Here is a 14,675-nt window from a genome sequence, read left to right as displayed (position 1 = left end):
ATTAAATATTATTAAAAAATAATTTCTGTAATATTATTCACATAAAAAAATATTATTATTATATACATCTTTTTTATTTTTTTATTAATTTCAAAATTTTCATCGCTTATCTTTTAAATTTATATTTTTTTCACTTCATTCAAATATTTATTTCATATAATTTAGAGAGAATAATAATGTTGTAATCAACAATTAGAATCAAGATTCAATTATTTTTAAAATGTAATTTTACGTAATTTTGTAATTATCAATATAAATTTTTTATACTAATATCTATTTATATTTTTATATAGATAAAGATAAAAATATTATTTTTAAATAATAAGCATGAAAATTAATTATTTTTATTTGTACAATAGACTTAATACCTAATTAAATGTAAATGTATATACGTTAATTTTTTTTAAATTTTAGATAATGAATGTTAAAATTATGAGTAAATGCCCTTTCCGGTCCTTAATCATTTGCCCGATAGACTTCTCACTCCCTAAAAAATCTAAAAACCCAAATCGGTCCCTATCTACTTTGATATATGTACGTTCCAGTTCATGGTTAGGGATCGAAAGAAGCATTTACTCAAAGTAGATAGGGACTGGAACATACATATATCAAAGTAGATTGGGACCGATTTGAGTTTTTAAATTTCTTAGGGTGTGGGAAATCTATCGGGTAAATTTCTTAATTATTAGTAACAAATTATATTCTTTCACATAAAAATAATAACTAAAAATTTATTATTTAATTTTTTTACCTACAAAAATTTTTATCTTCTTAGCCAATTAGAATTTTTGTTCCTTACGACCTTTTAATAAAAATTGTTTGATTTTATAAATTTTTTATGTCATAATCTATAATATTAAAACAAAATCGACATAATTTTAAAAAATTTATATTCCCGTAATGTTACTACGGGTAAAAACGCTAATTTTGTATACTAAATCCCCCTCAATTCATCTTAGTTCATAAATTATGGGATGAGAGAGAATTAGACAATTTTAATAAGATTTTATTTAAAAGAAAAATATTATTTTCAAATAAACAAACTCATTAACGATGGAATCGAACAAGTAATAACATATATTTTTTTTCTGAATGTTAGAATATATTAAAATCAATTCTTTTTTATTAGAATTATTTAGCATATCTGAATATTTATTATAAGATATTATATCTTTATTATTTAAATTTTCTTAACACCTATAAATATCTTTTTATAAATACTTTTTTACATTGTATCATTCTACAAAGTGTGAATAGACATAAATCCTTTTTCTGTTACTCTCTCTTACTTTTCTAACACTGAACTTGTATATTTTGTTGGTTGAGGGAGTCTTCTTTTAAAAAATTGTATTGTGCACAATTATTTTTGTGTTGTATGTCAAAATTTTTATGCTCCATAATTTTATTGAACATATACAGGAGAAAAAGAAAAAAATGATGACAACGACGATAATAATAAAAGAGAAAGAAGAAGAAAGAAGAAAAAGAAAAAGAAATATGTGTATGTAATTTAGTTAGATTTGGTAAAAAAATAATCGTTTCCGCTAGGTAGACAATGGAGAATCTGAACAACGTGAACAATAGGTTGAAAATTTGGCCCAATAAAATTAAAAAGAAAAACACTCCACCCAAATTATCCAACCAAAAAATCTTATTCAATAATTCAAAAATTTTAACCATTTATTATACCATAATTTACCAAAACACCAATTTTTTCCCCAAATTCTCTGTCGTCGCTTGGTCTCCAACCAGTCCCCATCGTCGCCGTTGGGATCCTCCTCACCGTCGTTGGTTCGTCAACAATGACCCTCATCAGCGTTGCTCTCCTCCGGAGGAAATGAATAGCGCCGCCGGGCTTCTTGTCGCCGTCGCTACTTGGCTTGCTACGTATCGTTACCAGCGTCGCTCACTCCTAGTGAAAATAACCATTCACTTAAGAACAAAAATAATCATCTGCATATCTAGTGAATTGAACATCTAGCATATTTTAATTGTATATAACCAAACTCAATCCAATTAAATTGCCATCTACATCGAAATTAAAATAACCATCCGCATATATACCTACTAAAATGACCATCTTGAACTAACCATTATTAAATACCAGAACTTGAACTAAGAGAGACGGCGAACGAAGGGACAGAACTCATCGGAGCCCCTGAAGGGGAGAGTGACATCGTCGTAGTGTTCCTGAATTTCAGGATCAACCGGAGCGGAAAGAAAGCTGATGAGGAGGTTGAGCATGTAAATTCCGAAGCCGTAGGAGACGATGTAGTAGTTTTGGATCAAGTATATGCGTAGAATGTAGATACAAGCGATGATCAATGAACCAATCTAGCGGCGGAGCACGTGCAGCGTGATCTTGTCGAGAAAATATTAGTACTACCGCGACACCGTGAATTTCCATGTGATATAGTGCCATCCAATGAGAAAATAGTCAGCAGATCGCAGGTGGAAAATATCGATGATGGTGATAGTGCAAAACAGCGTCACTATCCAGATTGAAAGAGAATCTGCTGCGACGGTGAAGAGGACAACGGTGTCAAAATCTTTGCGAATAATTATAAGAGAGACTGACGCTATTGAAAAAGTGAGGTGCAAAACGTATAATATGTGAATATGTAACCGTACATAATAATTTATGTGTTAATTTTAATATTTTTAAATTTTAAAATCTTATAATAATTATTTAATTACTTAAGAATTTAATTTTTAATTTTTAATTTATCCTTTTTTTTAATCGTTAACGTTGTTCACTGTATACATTGTTCTCGTCTACTTTTCCAAAAAATTATACTTGGTCACCTAACTTCATTGTAAAGAAAATACTTACCAAGAGCATTTCTGTTTTTTTTTGGTGACTGAACCAAGAGCATTTCTTTAATTCTCTGTTGCTCGCCTTCTTAAAAGCACTTTATTACATCTAGCAAACCCACCTGAAACACGATGATATACAATTAGCTTGGCTATACGAATAAAAATATGTGCATTTAAATTTGTTTCTTTTTTATCAATGATGTGTTGTTGTTAATCAGAAAATAAAAAATATTAGAAAGTAATCAAAATTTATTATTTTTTATTATTGATAATTAATTAATAATTAAAAAAATTAAATTTTATTGACCCTCTAACATTTTTCGTATTCAAATAATGCATTAAGTTGTTGATATTTAAAAATTTTAATTACAGATTTTTAATATTTTGAAATTAAAAAAATATATTTTTTGTTCTTTTGGTGTGTAGTACACTTACATTCAGTGAAAAAAAAAGGAAGAAAAAGCTAATGATAGCTTCAATTAAGAGTTCAAGAAAAGGAAGAAGATAACGAAGGATATATACATTATAGCGGGAATATATGGCAGTGAATTGAAACAAGCAAGGTAGCGTTTTATTATTCACTTCAATTTCAAATTAATCCAACCCAAAGAACAGCCTTCAACGTATATCATTTTTCTTTTTCACATCCCTTTTTATTCTTCAATTCCTTGTCATTCGGATAAAGTGATATTCACAATGGAACTTCACGATGAAGCTAAGCTATTAACCAGTAAAAATTAAAGGTGTGGATAATTAATATGTAAAGTCTTTAAATAACCCTTAATTATTTTAAAATGGGTATTGGGTACTATCTTTATTAAACTCATTTTTAGAGTTAGTAGATATCAAATCTTGGATCTCTGGGTATAAAAATACATGCAACTGATGATTAAGACAACATATATCCCCATCACACATTCCGAAGTCTTGATCGAGCTTTGAGAGAAACATGTCATCATCAGGAGGCGGTTATGGCGACATATCATCCAACAAGATTTCGCCACAAGAAGCGAATGAGAAGCTAGCCGAGAGCACACTAGAAGGCAAATGGGAAACCGTCGTAGAGATCTACAACTCATACCCGGAGTCGCGTACCGTGGCGATAAGCGACTCCGGGGAGACGGCGCTGCACGTGGCCATCGAACTCAACGAAGAGGAAATCGTTAAGAAGCTGATGGAAGCAATCAACAAGCATGAAGTTGATGAAGAAGGAGGAAGGAAGAAGGCTCTTGAGGTGAGGAACCAGCATGGGGACACGCCGTTACACGTGGCGGCTTCTAGAGGGTTCGTGAAACTGTGCATGTGCATCGTAGGGGAGGAGAATAGGCTGTATTTGATAAGTTTGAAGAACAAGAAAGGGGAGACACCTTTGTTTCTTGCTGCTCTCAATTGGAACAAACATGCTTTTGCCTACCTTTATGATGCCACAAAACATTCTGTTATTTTGAATGATCTTATACGCCAAGATGGTGATAGTATTCTTCATTGTGCTATTCGTAGGGAATATTTTGGTAAGCCACATATTCATTCTTATTTCCTTTTATTCCATTTGTTCTCTCCATATCTAGGAACAAAAATGTTAAACACGCTTTAATATTTTTTGTATTAATATGAAAATTCAGGTGCAGTTAACTTCACATGAAATTGATAGTTGAGAGCCGTTAAATAATTTGAATGATTTAACTAAATTTTCATTTAACAATTCTCAATTATCAATTATCAATTTGAAGTTGACTCGATAAAATTAGATTATCCAAAAATTAATGTATTTATATTTATAGATGCATTAATTATTCATCAAGTCACTCAATGAGAACATTTGAAAATATTAGAGGAATTTATTTTTACATCATTCATCAAGTTAATAACATACAATTCTATTATATCATTAGTTGTATGTAGTGTGATGATTCTCATGAAAAGTGAGATAAATCAGAACTGATCTAATAATAGTGTAACACCTTATTAAGTGCGAATTGAGTTCAAATTAAATATGGTAATATAATACGAGTATATTTATTATTATTCTGAAAAGTATTACCTGTGTGAATGATAGGGCACTCTTTAATTTCAATTTATTTTTATATATTTATAAAAACATAGTAATGCTATTTTTGCCTCAGTTACTTAGCGGTCAATAAGACTACTTACTAATCTTTGAAATGGTCAATAAATTGCCCAATGGTTTATGTGAAAATCTAGATTTGGCAGTGATAATAGTGCATTGTTATGATTTCCTCATCACACACACCAACAAAAATGGAATCACTCCTCTCGAAGCCCTTGCCACCAGGCCCTCTGCATTCAGAAGCGCAAGCAAACTTTCATTGTGGAAGCTAACTCTTTATCACTGTAAGTTATACTATTGAATTAAAATGTATATATCACTATAATTTTTATGAGAGTCTCTCGAATTCATGACTTTTATTAATTTTATCTCTTAAATTTTAATTACTACTATAAAAATTTTTGAAATTGAATTCTAAACACTATAGTAATATTAAATTTTTTTTACGTAAACTCTGAAAATACAGTGATAATTTAGTATTTTTTTTGTTGAGCCAATGTCAAAAAATAGTTTAGAGACTATTATGGTATCCGAAATTTAATTTTAGAAACTAATATAGTACAATTAAAATATGAGAGAGATTAAATTAATAAAAATAATAAATCTGAGAGCACTGCAAAAATTTAATCTATAAAGAGAATTAAACTTTACTCTAGTTCGAATATAGTACATGTATGTTTAGCTGCATTATTGTGATTTAACTCTTTGTGTAAGTCTTTTTAGAAACATCGTAACAAAATTATCCAAGAAACAAGTTCCCCCATGTCTAATTTAAAATAAAATCTAAAAATTGAATTCAACTTATTATTCTTTAATTTAATTTCCTCTCCTTCCAAAGGTATACTTGTCGAACCACTAGATGTTGAAACTACAATGGATAAGATTTTGAGAAAGATGAAGAAGCCTCCATCTGAAAAGTTGGAGTTCCCTGAGAATTATGCAACACTATGTCAAGCATTGTTGAACTTAAAATCTCTACTTGTGGGTATGGATTCTCATATTATCCCGCTTAATTTTCTCCTCTTTCTTAATTTGTTACTAAACTTAATTTCTTTTAAAAAAATTGTTCAACTTTTAAAAGTTTTTGGATAAACTACCAAAAATGTCTCTAAAAGTTCAAATATTAATACTGATAAAAATAATTTTAAAAGATAAAAAATGACAAAAAAAATATTAATTTAACAAATTAATCAAATATGAGATATATATTCTCAAAATACGGCTCTAGAAATTGGATTTTTAAACAGTCTTTTGCATGCATATAAATATGATATTTTTCACTCGCTCTTAAGATGTGATAATTTTATCTCCATTGATTTTTTATTTGGTTATTTTATTTCTAAATGAATAGCTGAAAATTTTAAAAACAAAAATTGAAAAAAAAAGCGAATTTTGTCTCATCATTTTTTTATGTATTTTTAAATAATTATCTAATATTTCTAAAATTTAATCAAATATATAAATCATTTTCTACTTATAAAAAAATATTTTTTTTATTTTGTCAAAAATAATGTTATTTTTAAGATTTTTTTTGTCATTTTCATCTTTTATAACTATTTTTCAAACATTTTAGTAATGCTTTAGGTACAATGTTTATAATTTACTCAGTTTTCTTAGTCTTTATCTATGATAGATTTTGGTTCCTCTATTTCTTTTCTATTACTGACTTTAATTTTAAACAAAAAAAAAGTTTTCGGTTGAGTTTACCATGCATATCAGCATGTGATATATCATATTAGTAATTTAGCTTGACATGCAAATATTTAATAGAATCAGTTAAATTATTAATGGCATGAACAACAATAAAAAATTTAAAGTTTTCTAAGGAAAAAGGAAATTAGAGGGACTTTAAGAATATAAAAAAAAGTTTATTTTAATTTGCAATAGTAAATTATTGCAAAACGTGTTTCTGGTTGGACAGGAAGCTGGAAAGAAGAACAGGAAAAAGAAAAGCATGACGCAGAAAATCCACAAAAGAAAAATTCAGAAAAACATGAGGTTGGATTTCTGCCACCAAATTATTCTACCCTTCAACAATTCATCAGGTCAATGTACGTGCACACTCTTGGCCTCTCGGGAGTGGGTATGTACGCCTTTCCATTCTTAATTATCTAAATTATTCTACTACTATGATTAATTAATAACATTACTGATTTTTTATATATTTTTTGGATGGTATATTAATTTTGAAAAGCGTTGAAGGATGTAAAAAAGATAAAGAAGAAGCACCAGTGGAGTCGTCAACTGCTGGACAAACTGATGGAAAAGCCATATGAAGCATTTACCGGAAGGGGTGGCCAACCTGATCTTATTAGTGGTTGGGAGTTTGACACTGGCGTCTTTGAAGCTTTTCATCAATTCAATCAAGGTAGTACTATTAGATAATTTAATATATTGGATTAAATTATTATTTAATTATTTTTAATTATTAATTACATAAAGTTAATTGTATATAAATTTGCACCTACTTTTCAATTTATATATTCTTTTTATGATCAAGGTTTTGAGAGAAGAATGTGTTTTCAGATATTGTGATTCTGAATACTGATAATAATTTGTATTCACTTTTATAATATAAAGATTTATACATAGTTTTAAATTTATATTTATTAGAGTTTACACATATAAATTAGCATAATTTGTACTTACATACATTTATTAAAATTTACACACATAAATCATAAAATTTATTTGTTAAAAAAATTTAGTATTTGTGTTAGTCAAATACTAGCCAAAATTGCTAAAAACTATATTGGCTTTCAAAATTTTCTATTTATTTTTTCAAAATTGTGTGAAGTAAAAAATAAAAAGTAAAATTTTATTATAATTTTTTCCATACAAAATTTTAAAAATAAAAAATAATAAAAATAAAAAATAAAAAACCAACCAAACTTATTCTAATATTTTCATCTATATTCAATATGTGAAAAAATTGTTATTATTACATTTATATTATGTGAAATAGTATTTATATCATCATAAGAATATAAATTCTTTAAATGCACTTTATGATATCTTCATTGCCCAAACCAAATGATGTATGTTCTGTTTTCCTCATCATTCCCATTTTAGTTTCCTTTTTTCTTTTGGGATTAATATAAGGAATGGGAAGGAGGTTGGTTAGGCTAGTGTTGTAGGTTCTGTTATTCTGTTAAAACAGAATCTGTTAAGTTAGTTGTATTGTAAAATGTAAAGCAGATTTATGAATTACATTCCACAGGTGAAAACAGCAGTAGATTCGAAAATGTTGAAAAAGAAAAAGAAGAAAAAATCCAAACACCAATGCTGTTGTCATCGCCGATAACAGATAGCAGAAAGTCAACTCCTAATCAAAATAAGGAGGCAAAGGATGGCATTGACCCGAAAGAGACAGCATTTCTAGTGGCGGCGAAAAACGGCATAGTTGAAATGGTTATCAAGATTCTATCGAAAATACCAAGTGCAATCCACAACACTAACACAAAGAAGGAAAATGTTTTGCTGGTGGCAGTGATGAACAGGCAACCCTTTGTCGTTGAGACACTGAGAATGAAATCAAAACCAGAAGTTTGGAACAACTTGGTTCTGGCTGCAGATGATGATGAGAACACCATGTTGCATTTGGCAGCTTATGCCCTCGGTGATGAGAAGCCATGGCAGATACCTGGCTCTGCTCTGCAAATGATGTGGGATATCAAGTGGTTTGAGGTATTTCTATAATAATTAATGCATGTTATATATATTGTTATTTCTGTATCCGCATACATATTTTAAGCAGATTAAAGAATGAGTAATTATCAAGTAGTCTCAGAGTAAAATAAAAAGATTTATTTTCTCTAATTAATTTATATCCCATAAGCTAAAATGCTTTTGTTATAAGCATTTATTAATAATTTGTCATTTAATTAATACATCAGTGTAAGAATAATATTATTAGTATGGGATTTGGAGTTTGAATTTTAATTTAGAGAATAAAATGTGATCTCTTACTATTTATTTTATAGATGGAGTCAAGAGTAAATATGAGAGAGAAACTATTCAAGGGTAGAAGATCACACTTTACCCTCTAAAGTAAAAAATTAAAATTTAGAGAATCCAAATCCATTAATATAAGTAGAAAATGAATTTAAAATCTAGTTATTAAAAATTTAAAAATAATTATTTTTAATTTATATGTAGCAAAATCTATGGTGATATTATAGAAGTTAGTTACAATGATTATACAACTTTAGCAATATTTAAAAATTATTGTTAAAATTAGTGTCATTTTTATTATATTTTAATTTTTTATTTTTAAATTAAAAAATATTGTCTAACAGTAAAATAATTATTTTGATTTTAACAATATTTTTTAAGGTTTCTTTAAAATTTCATAGCCATTATAATTAATAGGGTTTAATTAATATGTGTTTTTGGATACATAATAACGTTACTAATTAAAAAAAAGTTTTTATAAAAAATAATTCAAAATTTAAAATTTTAATATATTTATTGTACATTTATTAAAGTAAACTATTTAAACTTTTTATTACTAGTAACTTTAACTCTTGTCCTTAGTACATATGTTAACTACATCTTAGTTAATATAAGCATATTTTTTTCCTTCTAATTATTTGTTTTCTGTTTTCAGTGAATTGATATAATTATATACAAGAATTTAAATTTTTTTAAATAAAAAAATTAATAACGTAAGAGTACTAATCATCCATTGAATTTTCTATGATTATTTTTACTTTATCGTTTTATTAATTTTTTTACTTTAGAGGATTTTCTAATATACAATTAATTGGTGTGCCACTAACTGCAAAAATAACTTGTAATGCTAACTGTCTAATCACTGATTTACTTAACCAATATATTAACTATACTAATTGCCTAACAAACTGATATAATTATGTCGATCTTAGTCTTCACTCAATTAAACTTAGATGGATCAACCTTGTCTTAAATTAATTTCACACAAGCAATTATATATATTCTACTATGCATGCATGGATTTTGCAGTATATCAAGAGCATTGTGCCGCAACACTTCAATTACAGAACCAACAAGAATTCAAAAACTGCAGGAGAAATCTTCAAGACAGAGCACAAGGATCTCGTCAAAGAAGGTAGCGAGTGGCTAAGGGAAACATCGGAATCTTGCTCTGTTGTAGCAGGGCTAGTAGCCGGTGTTTCCTTTGCCACAGCAAGCGCTGTCCCCGGAGGGACAAGCGACGAAGGTAAGCCTTTGTTAGAAAGACAACCGGCATTCGAGGCATTCGCAGTTTCGTCCCTTATTGGACTTTGTTTCTCCGTCACCGGACTGATAATGTTCCTGGCCATCCTGACTTCTCGAAAAGAAGCAAGGGATTTTCGCAGAGGATTGCCGACGAAACTGCTTCTAGGGTTGAGTTCTCTCTTTGTATCCATCATAGCCATGTTTGTTTCCTTTTGTTGCGGCCATTTCTTCATTATCAATCACAAGTACAAGACGTTCTTGTTTCCTTTCTATGCCGCCACTTCCATACCCGTGGCTTTCTATGCCTTGGCGCAGTTTCCACTCTACTTTGATCTTCTAACTGCTATTTTGAGTAAGGTGCCACATGCAAGTGACAAAGTTGAAAGTTTTTAGCTCCTTTCTATTATATATATATGTATCCTTAATCATATTTTGATTTGCTGATTTTTTTTTTATTTTTCTTTTTGGGGATTTGGGTTTATTTTTTGTCTCACAAATCATGTGGTGTATGTTTCATTAATGTACGAGTTTTTTACTACGGCCGATAGATTTAGTTATGTTTTCATCAAACCAAAAGTAGTGTGTGTTTTTCTGTGTCATGGATTTGTTTTTTGTGGTTTGTGTGTGTAATTTTGTAATTTATGTGTGTTTTCAAAATATATTCATTCATGTGTATTATTACTTAAATACTTTTTATGTGAAAAGTTTGACAAATATAATATAAATACAATCATATAAAATTACAATGACGATGTTAGAAAAAAATATGACCATAAAACTCTTGCCTTATTTATAACATACACCGTTAGAATAAATTTTTTTATAGAGGCAATCAATTCTCGTTGTTACCTTAACAAAAATAATTAAAAAACAAAACATTCAAGCAAAAATAATTAAATACATAGTTAAAACGCAAAAAAAAGTTAAATAAATTTCACAAAAAATATATATTGTTATAAAATTACTTCTCTCAACAATTTAAATTTACATAAATTTTTTGCATATATTTTTTTTTTGTCTTATACTAAAATTATTTCTTCTAGAGTTACCACCAAAGATCGGATTTTATATCTTTAGACCATAAAAATTATAATATTATATCATAAAATTATTTATCTAAATAATTTAAGATAATAGAAAAATATATAAATGACTATCTCTAATATATTCATTCACACAAAAATCTTTTTTGTTTTTTTAAATTTATATATATATTTTTATAGGATTTCTTTTTATTATTGGTCTTATGATGTTAATTTTTTTTTTATAATCACAAAAATTAAACTCTAAATTTTTAGATCATAAAATTTTTAATATTATATTATAAAACTACTCCTAAAAATTTGAAATGATAAAAGGATACACACAAATACCTATATCTCTCAACAATATGGACCAAATATTAAAAAAAGGGTAAGAGCTAATATTAGAAACAAATTTTACAATAAAAAACGAGGGATAAAAAGATACGCTTCTGCTCCCTAACAATAGCTTGGCTATAACAAGTTAACAACACAGGTGAATAATTCTTTCCTTCAATAGTATTAAGAAGAGTGTTGCTTTAAGTATGGTAAGTCCAATTTTAATAAGCGAAAGAAGTTTCAGAAAATTGACGCAATTTGTGTTTTTGTTTTATAATTTATACTTTGTTATTATATCTTAAGAGTTAAAAAGTGACGGCTATATTAACTATAGAAGAAGAAAAGAAATTAAGGTGTATGTTACCTAAAATTTTGATTTATATTATGTTAATTAGTTAATAATTATTAGCTATCATCTTTTATATAATGATATTCTCATTTGAGTATTTATGAGAGTGTTGATGTCATGAAGGAGCTTCACTCAAAAGTTATAATAATATATTATTCTTCCCTTGTGATCTAAATAAAGCTAAAAGCATTAGATTCGAGGAATACAAATAATATACATAAGATGCGAACTATACTAATTAAGTATAACATAAGTCCGAAAGCCTTAGAATTTGCAATATTTGGCAAAAAATGTCGTCCCCTATGATGAGTTCATCACCAAAGAAAGAAATATCCGAAGAAGATGAGACAGAAGATGAATTGAGTAAAAAGCTAGCACATTACACATTAGAAGGCAATTGGGATGAAGTAAGGAAGATGTACGAGTCAAAGCCAAAGGTACACACCATAACGGTTAACAGTTCTGAGGACACGGCGTTGCACGTGGCCGTGGATTTGGACGAAGAAGAAGTTGTTAAAGATCTTGTGAATGAAATCGTGGCGCAAAACACGGGTGCTCTGGAGAAAGGGAATGAGCACGGCGACACGCCTCTCCATGTGGCGGCGTCAAGGGGGTTTGCGAAACTCTGCAAGTGCATCATAGCGGAGAGGATAGAATTGAGGAGATTGAAGAACAAGAAAGGGGAGACACCATTGTTTCTTGCTGCTCTTAATTGGCACAAGGAAGCCTTCGCTTACCTCCATCACACCCATCAAAGCCTCCCCATCACTTTTCCGGAGCTTGTCCGCCACCATGACGGAGATACCATTCTCCACTGTGCTATTAGGAGGGAGCATTTTGGTAAGCCATCTTCAATTCATTGCTTAATTATTACAATATAGGAGCTAGCAACTTTTGTGTTTTCTGCCGATACTTAACCATCAAAAGAAAAGTGAGTGATTTCTCATCATTGAATGTAATCTCACACCATTAAAAATACTATTGATGACCAATTGATGGTTACAAAATACCAAAATTGCTAGCCCTAGCATTCCTCATAAATATATACATGACTAATTTGTTCATATATATTATTATGGTGGAACAGATTTAGCGGTGATAATACTGCATTATTTTGGTGAACTTGCTACCCTCAGCAACAACAAAAGGCTCACCCCTCTCAAAGTCCTTGCTACTAGGCCATTGGCCTTCCCAAGTGGAATCAAATTTTCATGGTGGAAGTTAATCCTCTATCACTGTACGTTATATGCTTGTATATTTGAAACCAAAAGATTCAGTTTAATTTGTTCTGAATATTTTGAAAGACTAATATTATATATCCAAGTCTATTTGTTAACCAAATTTAATTAAATTAATCTAACATAATAAAAATCAGTTATAATTAATACTATTTTAAATTTTATTATTTAATTTGTTTAAACTTGATTTATAAAAAATCTTAGATGTGTAATATTATTTTATTTGAAGCATTACGAAATCTACATTCGTTATTACATGCAGTATGGACATTCTAAGTGATCACTTATAGAATTGCAAATATTTGGGTGTTCACATTCATCTCTTAATAATCTTCTTTTTTTTCATAATATTTTTTTTTTATTTTTGTTTACAATATATATTTATTTATTTACTCTTTTTCAAATAAAGTTCAAATTAAATATCATTTATTTTTTTAAAATGATTGATTTCATCTACTAATTCTTTTTTTTTTCATTTTTTTAAAGGTATACTTGTAGAACCATTGGATGCCGAAAGTAAAATGAAAAAGTATTTGGAAAGGATGAACAAAACTGAACCCGAAGAATTGCTTCCAGAGAATTACACCACATTATACGAATCCTCAAAATCACTCATTTCTGTTGGTATGTGAATACATTTTCATTATATCCCTTCTTTTCCTCTCTCGTATGTACTTGAACCAATTCAATATATGAGACATGCTTCGCCGGTGAGATGTGACTGATTTTTCGTATATACATATCCTAGTGACAAACATTTAGCTTACGTTTGTTTATCGATAGGGATTTAGAGACACAAATTATATTTCACAAATAAGATATGAATATAGACATTATTTTTAAAGATATTGAATTAATATATTTTATATTTATCTTGACCCAAAAAGATACAACGATATTAATAAAAAGGTGAATGTTATCCAACCCCTCTAAAATAACATGTAAGTTACCCTTCATTATGTGTCACATTGTAATTGGTCCTTATCTTAACTATAGTTAGTTATTTTCTAATTTATTATTCTTAAAATATTAAAACTCCACTCCCGTTAATTGAAGCACATTCCACTCCTCTATTTTTTGTTACGTAGATTCGGTCCTTCCAAGCACGGTTGCGTTCGTGACAAGAATCACCAACGTCATCGCCATCTACTGCCTTCCCACACAACCTCTATTTCTTTAGTGCATCATCCCTTAGTCACGTCGTTGAATTCCGTCGCCCATAACTTGTCCTTCCCAGTATAGCTAGCGCTTCTTTTTGCCATGTATCACTGCTTATCCATATAATTAATGGTTAATTTTAGTTATTAAATTTTTTTTATTAAAAAAATAAATCTTTATTTAATTACGTGACGGAACATATATTTATATATAAAATATAATATAATAAAATAAATCTATTCAAAGTATTTAAAAGTATAATTAAAATTATGAATATACAAATATAATAATAAAATTTGTACTCCAAACAAATAAACATATTTTTTTTTATCATACATATATTATTTAAAAAATAAATATATTATTAAAATTAATAACAGAAATTTAAAATAATAAAATTTAACTTTTTTACTGTATTTTTTATAGTATTTTTATTTTTTTAATTTTTAATTTTTTAGTGCTTTATAATTTAATTAAAAATTAAA

At 28.5% G+C, this 14,675-nt stretch overlaps 3 protein-coding genes across 3 annotated transcripts in view; 2 read left to right on the top strand and 1 right to left on the bottom strand.

The window, feature by feature from the left end:
- Positions 1-2,177, bottom strand: part of LOC107496884 (uncharacterized) — a 13,329-nt gene extending 11,152 nt beyond the window's left edge. Inside the window, exon 1 of the mRNA XM_052251469.1 lies at positions 2,105-2,177. Within this exon, the coding sequence (XP_052107429.1) occupies positions 2,105-2,177 (73 nt within the window). The remainder of the gene's footprint in view (positions 1-2,104) is intronic.
- A 1,536-nt stretch (positions 2,178-3,713) lies between these two features.
- LOC107496829 (uncharacterized) lies at positions 3,714-10,672 on the top strand. The gene is made up of 7 exons (XM_016118159.3): positions 3,714-4,328; positions 5,020-5,169; positions 5,724-5,870; positions 6,807-6,968; positions 7,080-7,253; positions 8,106-8,572; positions 9,869-10,672. Exons 1-7 carry the CDS (start codon positions 3,767-3,769, stop codon positions 10,475-10,477), a joined length of 2,271 nt encoding a protein of 756 aa, XP_015973645.1. The 5' UTR covers positions 3,714-3,766; the 3' UTR covers positions 10,478-10,672.
- Positions 10,673-12,084: 1,412 nt separating this feature from the next.
- Positions 12,085-14,675, top strand: part of LOC107496828 (uncharacterized) — a 7,036-nt gene continuing 4,445 nt past the window's right edge. The window contains exons 1-3 of the mRNA XM_016118157.3: positions 12,085-12,634; positions 12,882-13,031; positions 13,519-13,656. Of these exons, the coding sequence (XP_015973643.1) occupies positions 12,085-12,634; positions 12,882-13,031; positions 13,519-13,656 (838 nt within the window). The remainder of the gene's footprint in view (positions 12,635-12,881; positions 13,032-13,518; positions 13,657-14,675) is intronic.

The sequence above is a fragment of the Arachis duranensis genome, chromosome 7 (genome assembly GCF_000817695.3).
Source record: "Arachis duranensis cultivar V14167 chromosome 7, aradu.V14167.gnm2.J7QH, whole genome shotgun sequence".
NCBI lineage: Eukaryota > Viridiplantae > Streptophyta > Magnoliopsida > Fabales > Fabaceae > Arachis > Arachis duranensis.
Note: the sequence above shows the minus strand (reverse complement) of the source record. Positions and strands in the feature narration are given on the sequence as shown.

Excerpts from the sequence above, each read along its gene's own strand:
- LOC107496829 (XM_016118159.3), top strand. The coding sequence starts at position 3,767 with ATGTCATCATCAGGAGGCGGTTATGGCGACATATCATCCAACAAGATT. Across the intron at positions 5,871-6,806 it reads CTTAAAATCTCTACTTGTGG|GAAGCTGGAAAGAAGAACAG; the intron begins GTATGGATTCTC and ends CTGGTTGGACAG. Across the intron at positions 7,254-8,105 it reads TTTTCATCAATTCAATCAAG|GTGAAAACAGCAGTAGATTC; the intron begins GTAGTACTATTA and ends TACATTCCACAG.